At 39.3% G+C, this 12,807-nt stretch overlaps 1 protein-coding gene across 17 annotated transcripts in view; it reads right to left on the bottom strand.

The window, feature by feature from the left end:
* ERC1 (ELKS/RAB6-interacting/CAST family member 1) overlaps nt 1–12,807 on the bottom strand; it is a 550,222-nt gene that overhangs the window by 43,785 nt on the left and 493,630 nt on the right. For 14 of the 17 annotated variants that reach the window (XR_014313630.1, XR_014313634.1, XM_082738040.1 and 11 more), the window contains one exon: nt 1,434–1,622. Coding sequence is in view for 12 of the 17 variants with exons in the window: in XM_082738040.1 (XP_082594166.1) it covers nt 1,434–1,622 (189 nt within the window). In the remaining 5 variants the exon portion in view is untranslated. Of the gene's footprint in view, nt 1–1,433; nt 1,623–12,807 lie in introns of those variants that run through there. The other 3 variants (XM_082738036.1, XM_082738037.1, XM_082738039.1) reach the window with 1 other exon arrangement.

Raw genomic sequence — 12,807 nt, 5'->3', positions numbered from 1 at the left:
TCACTCTCCATGTCTGCTCTTTATTGCTATTCTCATCAATTTTTATCCCTTTTTTCTTAAGATTTTATTTACTTGAGAGAGAGAGAGCACACTTGCAAGCATGAATCGGGGAAAAGGGGCAATGGGAGAGAGAGAAGCAGACTCCCCACTGAGCAGGGACCCAACTTGGGGCTCGATCCCAGGATTTCAGGATCATGACCTGAGCTGAAATCAAGAGTTGGTCGCTCAACTGACTGAGCCACCAAACGCCCCTATCTATTTCTTTTATCCTCAGTTTTTATCTCCAGACTAGCCTTTCTTTATCGAACAACAACAACAAAAATCACTGGATTTTTACAGGCAATAGTATGTAGAAAATGTAGCATGCAGAGCACCTAAATTAATTCATCTAATGGCTCTTTCACTTAAAAACTTAGTCTGTTGTGACCCACTGTTCCTTATAGACAACTGAAAATACTTGCTACTGACTTGTCAAGACTCCTTTATCCGCGGGCAACTGGGTGGCTCAGTGAGTTAAGCATCTGCCTTCAGCTCAGCTGATGATCCCTGAATCCTGGGATTGATCCCCCCACCCCAGGTCTGGCTCCCCGCTCAGTGGGGAGCCTGCTTCTCTGTGTCCCTCTGACCCTCCCCAAGGGTCTTGTGGTCTACCTCTCTTTCTTTCAAATGAATAATAAAAAAATCTTGAAAAAAATCCTTTATCAAAGTATCCTTAGCTCAGATTTTCCTTCAGTGGCCGTAATTATTAGTGGTCATCACTTTTATGAAATAAAGTATAGCATATTAACAGACTACCTTTAACCCTCTCCTTTTTTTTTTTCCCTCAAAGATTTATTTATTTTAGAGAGAGAGAGAGAGAGACAATGAGCACAGAAGGGACAGAAGGAGAGAGAAAGAATCTCAAGCAGATTCTGTGCTGAGCATGGAGCCCAACTTGGGCTCCATCTCAAGACCCTGAGATCACGATCTGAGCAGAAACCAAGAGTTGGACCTTAACCAACTAAGCCACCCAGGCACTCCAACCCTCACCTTTCTAATCAGCCCTTTCTGATACTTGAGTAAGTCACACTGAGGGTACTTCTTGCAAACGGTAATTCTTATATCTGTTGAAGAACTGCCCATTGCTAAGAATCTTGAATCTGAACACTGAACTTCTCAAGGGGCTCTAATTGCACCAACCTAAGTAGCAGCTGAATTTTTTTTTTTTTTAAGATTTTATTTGTTTATTTGACACAGAGAGAATGAGCTAAGTAGGGGGAGCAGTAGGCAGAGGGAGAGGGAGAAGCAGGCAGCCCGATGTGCAGCTCAATCCCAGGACCCCGGGACCATGACCCGAGCTGAAGGCAGACGCCTAACAACTGAGTCACCCAGGTGCCCCTAGCAGCTGAATTTTAACAAGGTCTTGTCAAAGTTCAAGTGAGGTGAGGGCTTACCTGTTCCTGGGTCATCTTCTGCAGCTCATTCTCCCAAGCTGCCTGGTCATCGTCCAAATTATAGGAAGCTGGTGGAGTGAGTCCACGAAGGATCAGGGGGTCTCGGTCATGGCAGAGGGCTGTCAGGTGTCCAATATACAACTTTAATTTGCTTCTATTTTGGTCAAGTTCTAAGAGGGGCTGGATGATCTGAAGTGAAAAAAATGAGGAAAGTCAAGGTCATTCTGAAACAAGAAGTTCAAATATCTTCATGCCTCCCAAGTCAAAGGAAGCTGACCAAAGACTAAAGCTCCTCTAAGCACCACTGAAATCTTCAGGATTATAAAAGATACTGTTCCACACACTTGCACATTTACACTGTCACACCCAACTGTTTCTGGAGACAGGTAGGGAATGTCGACTTAGTCTATCAACAGAGTTCCATATTTAGGCAGGGGATTAAACACAGGACTAACTTGTTTTTACAAAGATGACATTCCTGATACAGAAAGACTCCAGTTACCTCACGATTTCTCTTCCCATTTATTTATGAGTGGTTACAAAAAACTGCTAGTGAAATTTGCTCACTGAAAGCCTGGACAACATATACTTCATATGTTCCTTCTCTTCCTGGAATGGAAGAAAAATTCTGTCTCTGGAGAAGGCGCATGTTTTTCTTGGCCATGAGATGTGATGAGTGAACTTATTACTAAATCTGCCTCAACCTGGCTTAAGCTCCCCTCATTCATTTCACAGAGCTATCCGATATTCCTTCTAAACAGTGATTGATAAATCCTTATATAACACCAAACACCTGACTCACAGCCAAGGACTTTGAAATTCTCTCAGTTGTAAGACTGGTTTGATGTTTTTCTTGAAAAACAGTCCTATGTTATTATTTTTTATTTTTTTGTATTTCCTTCACCCTGGATGATTAACTATCTCTTTGCTCCCTTTGGAAACACATTAAATGACAGATGGCTTCTGCCCAGAAATTCATCTGACGGCCCTTATGACAACATTCTGATTAGGTAGTTGGTCAAAGGCTGGTGTGCTTGGGAAGAGCTGGGCTGGATCTCACATCTCAGAATGCTAAAGTGTTAGAGCAGCACCTGCTTGACACACAGCAGCTGTGAGAGCTGCAAAGCCCCACCAAAATGCTGGCAATTCTCAAAATGTTCCCAGGGCTTACAGTGCACCTGTTGCATTTCACTAGGCTGGCATTTTCCATGCACAGGACACCTCTGACCCACCTAATGAATAAGGAGCTCAGTAATCTTCATTTACAGAAACGAGGACTGGTATTACTCTCAAAAGTGACACTGATTTCTCCCTGGCCTCCTAAGAGGCTGGCTCCTGCTGCTTTCCTTTGTTTCTCTTTCAGAGTATTTAAATGAACAAAGTTTTAAATTTTTTATTATGAAATCAATACATATTTGACTCTGAAAAATATGGGGAAAAAGTGTAAAATAAATAATAAAATAGGCTATAAGTGTTCCAACAAGACTACTATTTACAACATTGATTTCCTCCATGCCTTTTTATAAACTTTTATAATTTAGCTTTTGATAGTATCACACTTTATATTTGCTTGATATACTGTTAATCTATTCAATATTATGAGTACTACTCAAATATCATGTATTCCTAGAAAACATGGTTTTCAATGATTGCTTTATAAATAAATCACATTTCCTGTTTTTTTATGTTATTTCCATGAAGTAATTAAGAGAGCTGAATGGCTAAAATAATCTTTAGCTTACGAAAAGATGAGAGTTCAGAGTTTAGGCCTATCTAGTATTACACATTATAGAAATTGAGGCCTGGCTATACAAACCAGAGAAAGTAGATCAACTCAGCATTATTTTATTTTTTAAACTCATATACACAATTCTTCAAGGATAAGGTTTAACATTTAGGGGCTGATGTGGAAGGTTCTTGGGCTCTATACGAGAGCCCTAGCAGCAGGCTCATGGTACCAGTTCTTCATTAGCATTTCCTACCTATGATAGACATATGAACACTGCCAGTCACAGAAGGGATTGTTTCTTTCTTTTTCTTTTTTAAGATTTTATTTACTCATGAGAGAGAGAAAGAGAGAGAGGGAGAGGGAGAGAGGCAGAGTGAGAGGCACACACGGAGCCTGATGCAGGACTCCATCCCAGGACCCTGGAATCAGGATCCAAGCCAAGGGCTGATGCTTAACCAACTGAACCATGTAGGAGCCCAAGAAGGAATTGTGTCAAGAAAGCAAAGGATTTGGAGAGTGGTGAAGTTGGGTAATTTTCCACAAACATCACCTATCTCTCAAAAAGAATTGTATTTTATTTCTGATCATAAATGCATACCCACTGCAGAAAATTTTATAAAGAATTCTAAAGCATAATCTTTAAAAGCAGTATTCCTTTAAATGAATGCACACTTTGCACCTTAGTAACTAAACTCCCTAGTCATGGTTCTGTTACCACGTACCACATCCCTGAGGCCTCCAAGCAATGCAGCCCCTATTTCTTTTTTCTTTTTTTTAGATTGGCCTTGTCTTCTTTCACTGACACACTGAAAACAAATTAGGGAGGGGGTTCACTTTTGGGATTTACACTTATTCCCATTCTCTGTGTGTGTATCTATAGTTGTTATCACATCTGGACTGCAAGGCTGAAAAAGCTGGTATCTTAGGTAATTAATGTTTGTTTGAATAGGCAAACTGGCATAAAAAAGTATGACAAATATGACTACAGAGGAAGGGGACAATGTGATAAATGGCAGTAATGGAGAAGTCAAATTTCTTATGGGTAAATGGAATTTAGAAAGATACTACCTCACCACTATATGACTTCAGATGAAAAAATTTATGTTTTAGGTCTTTGTTCTTAATCAAAGATAAATTTCAAGTTAATTTAAATGCATTTCATGCTGAAGTGCTAACTGATTTTAAAAATGTAAGAGTCTTTTGCATTCCAGAATTTTTCAAAGTCCAAATTGAAAAGTTAAAAAAATGATGGAATTCGACATTTTTTCCAGGACAAAGATTCATTCCATGTAATAGCCCAGATGTCTGTCCTTTCTTTCCATGTCAAAGGGTATTGCTTTAAAAAAACAAAACAAAACCCATGGAGTTTACTATGTGAAATAATAGGAAACAGCCCAAATAGCACAGTTCCCAAATCTATCCACTAAAAAAAAAAAAAAAAAAAAAAAAAATTACTTTGGCCTCTTTGGGACATATTTAACCATGTCAGTCATGTGGGAAATGCCCTTATCTCTTTCTTTTCCTCTCTATCCGACTTGGGCAGGCCACTTAGAAAAGAAACTGCATTTCCCACAAGGTAGAACTGCCACTGCATAATCTCAAGAGGGAACGGGGACACTTGCCAAGTAGAATGAGGATGCCTTATAGGATCCCTAAGTTATGTCTCTGTCCACACACAACGTCAGCCCACTGGCAGAAGTCCTACCAAAAACTATGAGAAATGTGGTCTGGCTACATGAGTTCTATAGCTATGCAGAACAATCGTTATATACCTTTTCTGGCAAAAAGAAGTTAAAAAATGAACTTGTATGACAACTTCTGTTTGTATCAAATATAATGACAAATGGCAATGTTCTCCCAATCCCATATTTATCAAATAGTTAAGGAAAAGTACTTAAATTGTAAAAAGGGATGAGAGATTTTTGGTTGAAGTACTGATAGCTTTGTTGTGTCGTGTAAGGATTTATTTGCTTATGTACTAGGTTCTCAAACTGACTTCACAGGCCAGTGTTTGATGACATACGGTGACAGAGGACAGTGATCTTCTGAGGTGTTTATTTTAACCTCCTTTCCACTTAAGTAAGATTAGATGGGAAAAGGTCTTTTGGAAGACAGATGAGTTGCTCCTGTATTCAGGAATCTGTATACAGGAACCTGTATTCAGGTTCAATGTAGATTTTAGCTGAAAATTCCACAGTATTCCATTTCTGCGACCCATTTATCTATGGTATCTGAACATACTTTCTCAGACCATTTGACTCTTCAATACGAGGATGGATTGTGCAGAGTGAAAGACTCCTAACTAGTCCATTCCATAGCCTGCTTTTCTCTTCCTGTTCTATTGTTTCTGTGTCAGACATTTACTCTAAATATGGGTTAGTTGGTTGTAACACATTCTAGGAACTCATTTTGAAAGGAATGCTTTATCTTCATAAAGACTGAATGGGTAGGTACTGAGTATTATTTGGAACCTAAGGTATTTGCTTTTGGGGTAATTAATATTTTGTTGTTTGAAATATGCCATTTTTTAAAAAGCTAAGGTTTATTGATCATTTACTGTGTTCCTTGTAAACAATTTTAAATTTACTATGATTTTTCGGTGGTTAGTGCACTGCCTTTATTTAATTGGCTACAAAACCTTTTTGTTCTTTCTATTTGCTGCTGAAGCCTTCAGAGGCAGGTTCAACTGTCCATATATTAACAGCATAAATGCTGGTGGTAGTTCTGATTGTTCACTGGGTCACCATTATACTTCTATCCCCCAATGCAGGTACATCAAGAAAGTCGCAGAACAACTAACATTATCTTTCTAGAGACATTACTCTCTTAATTGCATTCTTGTCCAGAGGTCCCAGCAGATAACTAACTCTGAAAAGTAAAAAAGGAAACAAGAAAATGAAATACATCAGTCTAATCTCAAAGTCTTCCCCCCCCCCCAATAACTAAGTTTATCTTCTTGACCATAACATATCTCAGGATCAGAAAGATGAAGGATAGTGTTAAGTCTCTTTACAAAGGTTTAGAGCTCTGTGTTATGTTCTCACTTACATGCAGCAACTTGGTAAAAGAATAGAGTTGTCTGAAAAATACAGTAATCCTCATAATACTTTTGCTTCATTGATTAGATGTTGCATATCAAATGACATATATTGAAACTAAAAAGTTACCCCTTAACAAACCTTTAGTGAATGTCTTTGTGCCATGCCATGTCTGGTTTTAGCTGATGAGAATATTAAGAATAAGGTGTGGTTCTGGTCTACATTTTAAAAAAAATCATGAAATAGTGGAACTAATGTGTTCCCTTATGTTGAATGTACATAAGAATAAAAATGCATAAATTGCATTAAGTTTACTTTTGAAGTTTACTTCAGGTAAACACTTATATTGCTAAATAAACCTCTTTGCCTTAATTTGAAACTTAGCTTAACTTAGTTTTCATACATAAGGTCATAAAATTCAAGTTTTTAATTCTCAATGGTCTTTGAGATCCAACCTCTTTCCTTCCTTCCTTCCTTCCTTCCTTCCTTCCTTCCTTCCTTCCTTCCTTCCTTCTTCTTCCTTCTCCTTCTTCTCCTTCTCCTTCTTCTTCTCCTTCTTCTTCTTCTTCTTCTTTTTTTTTTTTGAGAGGCAGGAAGGGGCAGAAGGAGAGGGACAGAGGAGCCTGACACAGGGCTTGATCTTATGACCTGAGCCAAAATCAAGAGCAGATGCTTAACCAACTGAGCCACCCAGCCACCCTTGAGATCCAACTTCTTAATCAGCCTTCTCATTTGAAGCCCAAGTGGACAATTAGTGGACTCCCTAAATATTTTTGGTGTTACAGTCCTTACCCATTTTTAACCTTATGAAATAGAATCAAATACATAAATTTGAGAATGGCCCTCATTTGATACTTCTCCTGCAAGAGACACACTGGACAGAAATATGCTTAGCATGTCTGTACCCTCATAATAGCTTATAAAAAAGTAAAAAATTCAGAACAGTTTATAAGATATATCTACATAACCTCCATCAAAAACCATACCTTATTGTTAAAATTGAGAATCTGGAAAATTTTAACAGCTTTAGACTGAGTTTGTGCTTAGAGGACTAGTCACTTACTGAAGAACAATTCTGTAACAGCATAGCTGCCTTTCTTTTAGGGTAAGTCAATAGACTTCCAAAATTTCAGGAAAAATTAAGAGATAACCTAAAGTTAAAGACAAGAAACAAGGGCTCCAAATCCTGACCCTCACTTCGTAAGTGCTTTTCATGTAGATCTCTTTGACTCCCCATATTGTATAGAATATGGCTGTCTTACATTTATCTTCCAAACCAAAAATAAAAATCACAACAAAAGCAAAATAATTCAGACTATTACTATATTATTTAGAGTATTATACTATACTATACTATTACTATAACTCATGTTATACATATTTACTAAGTATCTCAAATATGAGTTCATCTCTACATTGTCCAGCTCTAGCAAGAATCCTGCTAAATTGGTTTATCAAGAATCTCTCATCCTTGATACTTGATTACCCTCAATGTCTGACCAGGATTCTCACCCTCCACCATTCTCCAGGTGATATCTGATCACTCTGGCCTGCCTTTAGCGAGGATCCTGTTAGGTAGGTTGAGCCAAAATGCGCCCTTCTCCCTAAAGTCTCCTCTTAGTAAGCCTCCACCTACTGACCCCTACCCTGCTCCTTGGCTATAATTTCCACTTTTCCTTGTTGTATTCAAAGACTGTTAAGCACAATCTTTCTCCCCACTGAAAAACTCCCCTGCAGTGACCCCTATACCTATCACAATGGTCCTGAATGAAGTCTGTCTTACTGTTTTAAAAAGTGAATGGATAATATTTTTTTCTTTAACACTGGGTAAAGTAGAGGAATAGTAAATACTTGGTTATCATTAGCAGTTCAGGTCCAGGGACTACTGGATAACTGAGATGAATAAATGTTCATCAGAAATCTTACCACAAATAGAAATATCTGGTTCTTAAAGTAAAAACTCTCTTCAAAGGTTTCAGATTTAAAGGGCTTTATGGTTTGTTAAAGTTTAAATGTGTCTATGAAAGCCAAAAAAGACTACGGGTTTTGAAGTACAAACAAAAGTGGGAGTAATTTTTTAAAATAACATGTGGCCATTTCCTCTTAGTCTTACAGCTCAGAAGTCTGTTGTCAATTTTTCTTTAAGCATATATTACCATTTCGGCAAGACAAAACAAAACATCCCTTACTTGTTGATCTAGACGGAGAAAAAAAATTCTGTACTCGAAGTCATAAGGAGATAGGAAATGGTACAGAATAAAATGAATCCCGAAATCTGAACCATAGAACTGCTAACTACATTTTGCCTATTTTTTTCTCCATTTTGTTAAGACCTATTTTATTTTATGCAGTATAATAAATGTTACTCAAATATAGTAGAGTATTGGGGGACTGCCCACTAGTGAGGGAAGAAATCTGCTGAGCCCCTTTATTTATATGCTTACGGAGGATGTTAAGTCTGTAGGTATTTCAAGTACCTACTTCAATATTTGGAAACTTGTAAGATACATAAAAATATGGTCATTTACTATTAAGGGGGCAGACAAGTATGTACAGATGAAGAAGTACAGATAAATGGACATTAAGTGGAGAGAATGCTATTATGAGGACAGAAGCTACTATAATCTAACCCATTAAGAGGACACATATTTTAGGCTCCCAGAAAATGTAGTCAGATGAGAGAGTTCAATAATTAGAATAATTAAGAAAGCCATCCAGTTGGGGAGCCTGGATAGGTTTAGTCGGATAAGTGTGTGCCTTTGGTTCAGGTCATGATCCCAGAGTCCTAGAATGGATGCCCACATCAAGGCTCCCTGCTCAGTGGGGAGCCTGCTTTTCCCTTCCCCACAGCTCCTGTCAAATAAATAAATAAGATCTTAAGAAAAAAAGATCTTAAGATCTTAGATTAAGAAATGCTAAGAGCAGGTGTGTGTTCCAAAATTCCTCCTTGCTCTTAAGAGCTAGTAAGGATGGGAAAGCATCCACCTTCAGTTCAGTTCTTGGCCACAACAAATCATTTACTGTATTTCAGTGAACAATGCAGGGCTTAAATATTTGTGTGTGCACCTAAAAGTGCACAAACAGATGAATGACTTCCCCATTCTACAGTTAAGTTTCACAGCTACACACTTAAGAATGAGAAATTATGTGGAAAAAATCCTAGGTATGGGGGAGAATAATGAGGCAGAAGAAGAGGCTCACATTCTTTGAGCAGGTGAGCCAAATGAATGCTGATGCTGCAAACTAGTTAGACAGTTGGCCACAGGCAAAAATGGCGGCTTCAACTCCTCGCATGCCTGTGCACATATCTGAGTGCTGAAATTTTAACTCACGTTCCATTCTGATCCTTTGAGGTCTGGTGCCTCAAGTACCCTTGCTATAATTGTTTGTTGCAGTCAAGCACAACAACACTTCTTGGCATTATTACATGTCTGCTAGACAGATGGATCTGGAAAACAGCAACATGCTTGTTGCTTGCAGGGCAAACCACGGTAACAATCTGTCATAACATCTCATTTTCTTCTCTTTCTAATGCAATGTACCAATTGCACCAGAAGTGGAAGAGAAGGCCAAGTAGAGGTGTCCAGGTCAAACAAAAGGAACCTTCCGACCTTGATATATGTCAATAAATAAGGAACGACATAACAAAGGATATGAATCTACACTACAGGGAACACATCCACTGGCTCCTTCTCACAGTCTACAGGAATACAGAGAAGAGCCAAGTATGATTATCTAGCAATTACAAGATTGGATAGTTTACCTCTATAAGGGCTCCCAAACAGAGGCCAGTCTTCGGAGGAGTCTGTTCTGTCATTAGCTTATTTCAAGGTCAGGTTAAAGGTGCACGTGCGTGGTGTGTCTGTGTAAATCTAAGAGTTGGGAGGGGTAGAATGGGATAGTTTGCCACTAGTCACATTATTATTTCAACTCTAGTGTCAAAGCAAACACAAGGGGACCATGCAGGTATTTAGAAGTTCACTGCAGAATGCTCACTGATAGACTGGGACCACTGAGGGGCTCATTCTGTGTCTGAAGCCTTTGGAAGATATGGCTCTTCATTAAACAGTGCTTAACAAGAACATGGCCTAGGAGGGGGCAGGTGGGAGAGAAGGAGAGTCTACTTCTCACTTGAAATGCAGGAAAATATAAATGGATCTGCAGCTGTGTATAAATATCAGAAGTGAAGTATTTGCACTATTTAGAGAAAGACTAATTATGTACAGAAATCTGATCTCTTAATGTTAAAGTCAGAAATAACCAGGAAACAAAATGACAGGGTGGAGACACGTGATCTGGTGTGCATGAGAGGGCACATATATGTGCCTGCAGTGACAGGGGGGTGACAAGGGCAAAATGCAAGAAAAGACCTGTGTAAAATGGCCCTTAGCCATTATTTTCAGCTTGAGCACAGCTTCGAACTCGGCCAACTAGGAGGATGGGTGCGCTTCAGAACCAGTACCACAACAGGCACAAAGGGTGATCGCTTAACTTCTGTCTCTCATTATTATAAATTGAAATAAAGCTAGGATCCTAGTGAGCTTGCAGCGAATTCCAAGAGATTAGGATGTGCGGCCCCTCCTTCCACCCCTGCAGCATCCCTGTTCTCTCCTTTCCCCTTTACCTCTCTCTCCTCCTGACCTACCCACATGGAGAATCTTTATTTCCACTCCATACACACACACCAAAAAATGTGGGAGGGCTCTTGGCTGTTCCGACAGAGCTGTCCTTCCTGGATTTATGTCTGCCATAGTCAATCAGGAAATCATATTTAAGGAGCAAATTCTTTCTGAAAATTTTATACACCATGAACAAATCCCACGGATTAACGATTTCCAGACATTACGACTTTTACCTTGGGAGCAATCCAGGATTTGGGTGGAAAAAAAAAAAAACCACTGGGGAAAAACAAAAATTAGCAAGACGGTTTTCTCTACTCATTTTCTTTATTTGAGAATAAAACCTCCCATACAGTCACTGAATTAATCTCCCCCCTCCTCACTCTCTGAAAGTTAAAATTTCTTAGCAAAACACAAACTCTGACAGATATCACCATTTCATTATGACTAGTAGCTAATGCTTTAACAAAGCTTTATTATTATTTGAGGATAAAAACATTACTATGACAAAATAGGCTCAGCATAGAAGTACCAGAAATCCTACAAGATGTGGCTGATGTTATGTGTTGTAAGGTAACAGCCAGGAGATTTCAGGATTAAGTAACGTGGGGCAAGCCAAGTTTTCTGTATGTATATGTGTGTGTGCGTGTGTGCGCGCGCGTACACACACACACACACATACATACATATATCCATCCCCCAATTTTTGGAAGAAGGATCCATGTGCCCTGATTCCCTCTGATGCAACACAGGGCTCATTAAGTGCTGACTGAAGAACTGTGAAGTTCAATGGCAGAGTGCAGCAGTCCCACCAGAATGTGAGGAACAGAGTGGTCAGAAAGAGCAACACAAGCGTTCTGATAGTGCTGACAGATCTGGGGAGAAAAATGTTCGAGTGCTAGCAAGTGAAAAAATGGAATGCCAGCAGACCAAGGGAGAAAGCTCCGAGGACCTGGAAATGGGAGTCTATCTAGACTGAAGCAGGTGAAGCTATGTGACACACCAGAGCAGGAAGGCTCCTAGTGACTTGACAGTGGGGGGAAGAAGTTATGTTTGTGCAGAATCTTCAAATTTGTTTTATCTACCGGGCTCTAGCCCCAGCTTTTCATCCTCATGAAAGAGCTACCATATAAATGGACCCACATCCAAATTCTGTAACAGTTTAGTGAGGAACTACGAAGGTTAGAGACTGTGTTCCTGATAAAATCAGATCCCTAACACATTACAGGTGTTTAGAAAATAGGAAATGGGATGGAAAAGTGAAGTAGCCACTCCAACTCTAAAGATCACGTAGAGGAAAAGCAAAAAGAGAATGCAAAATACACCTTTGCTTCGATGTGTTAATCTGTTCATGTCATTAGTGCTCTTCCTTGGTTTCTTTCCAGGGAGCACACTTTCAGTGCCACAGACTTTCAAAGCAACTAAAAGGAGGAATAGCTCTCTCCATGTTTTAAGCAATCTGCTCAAATACAGTTAGGGGGAACTCTTCATACTCTATTGCTTTTAGGCTTTAGCAGCTGTAATCTTATATATATGAGATGTTACTGCTGGCAAGAAATCAGAAGCTTCAGATCATCCACAGGAAGCAAAGTCTCTGCCATCTTCATCTTAGCAGTAAGATCTCATTTGGTTTGGTGTACTTCTGTATTTGTCTATTTAATAAACCATCCACACATCATTTCCCAGATATTCCATTTCAAAGAATACTGCAAAGCTGGGGCACCTGGGTGACTCAGTTGGTTAAGCGGCTGCTTTTGGCTCAGATCATGACCCCAAGGTCCTGGGGCCGAGCCCCACATCAGGCTCCCTGTTCAGCGGAGAGCCTGCTTCTCTCCCTTTCCCTCTGCCCGTCATCTGCCCACTTGTGGAATCTTTCGTCAAATAAATAAATAAAATCTTAAAAAACAAAAACAAAGAATACTGCAAAGCCATCCTAAGGCTGACATTTGTGTCTCAGACTATCTTGTGAGTTCAGTATCATACATTTT

The sequence above is a fragment of the Mustela nivalis genome (assembly GCF_964662115.1).
Source record: "Mustela nivalis genome assembly, chromosome: 7".
Classification (NCBI taxonomy): domain Eukaryota; kingdom Metazoa; phylum Chordata; class Mammalia; order Carnivora; family Mustelidae; genus Mustela; species Mustela nivalis.
This window is presented reverse-complemented; position numbering and strand designations above follow the sequence as displayed.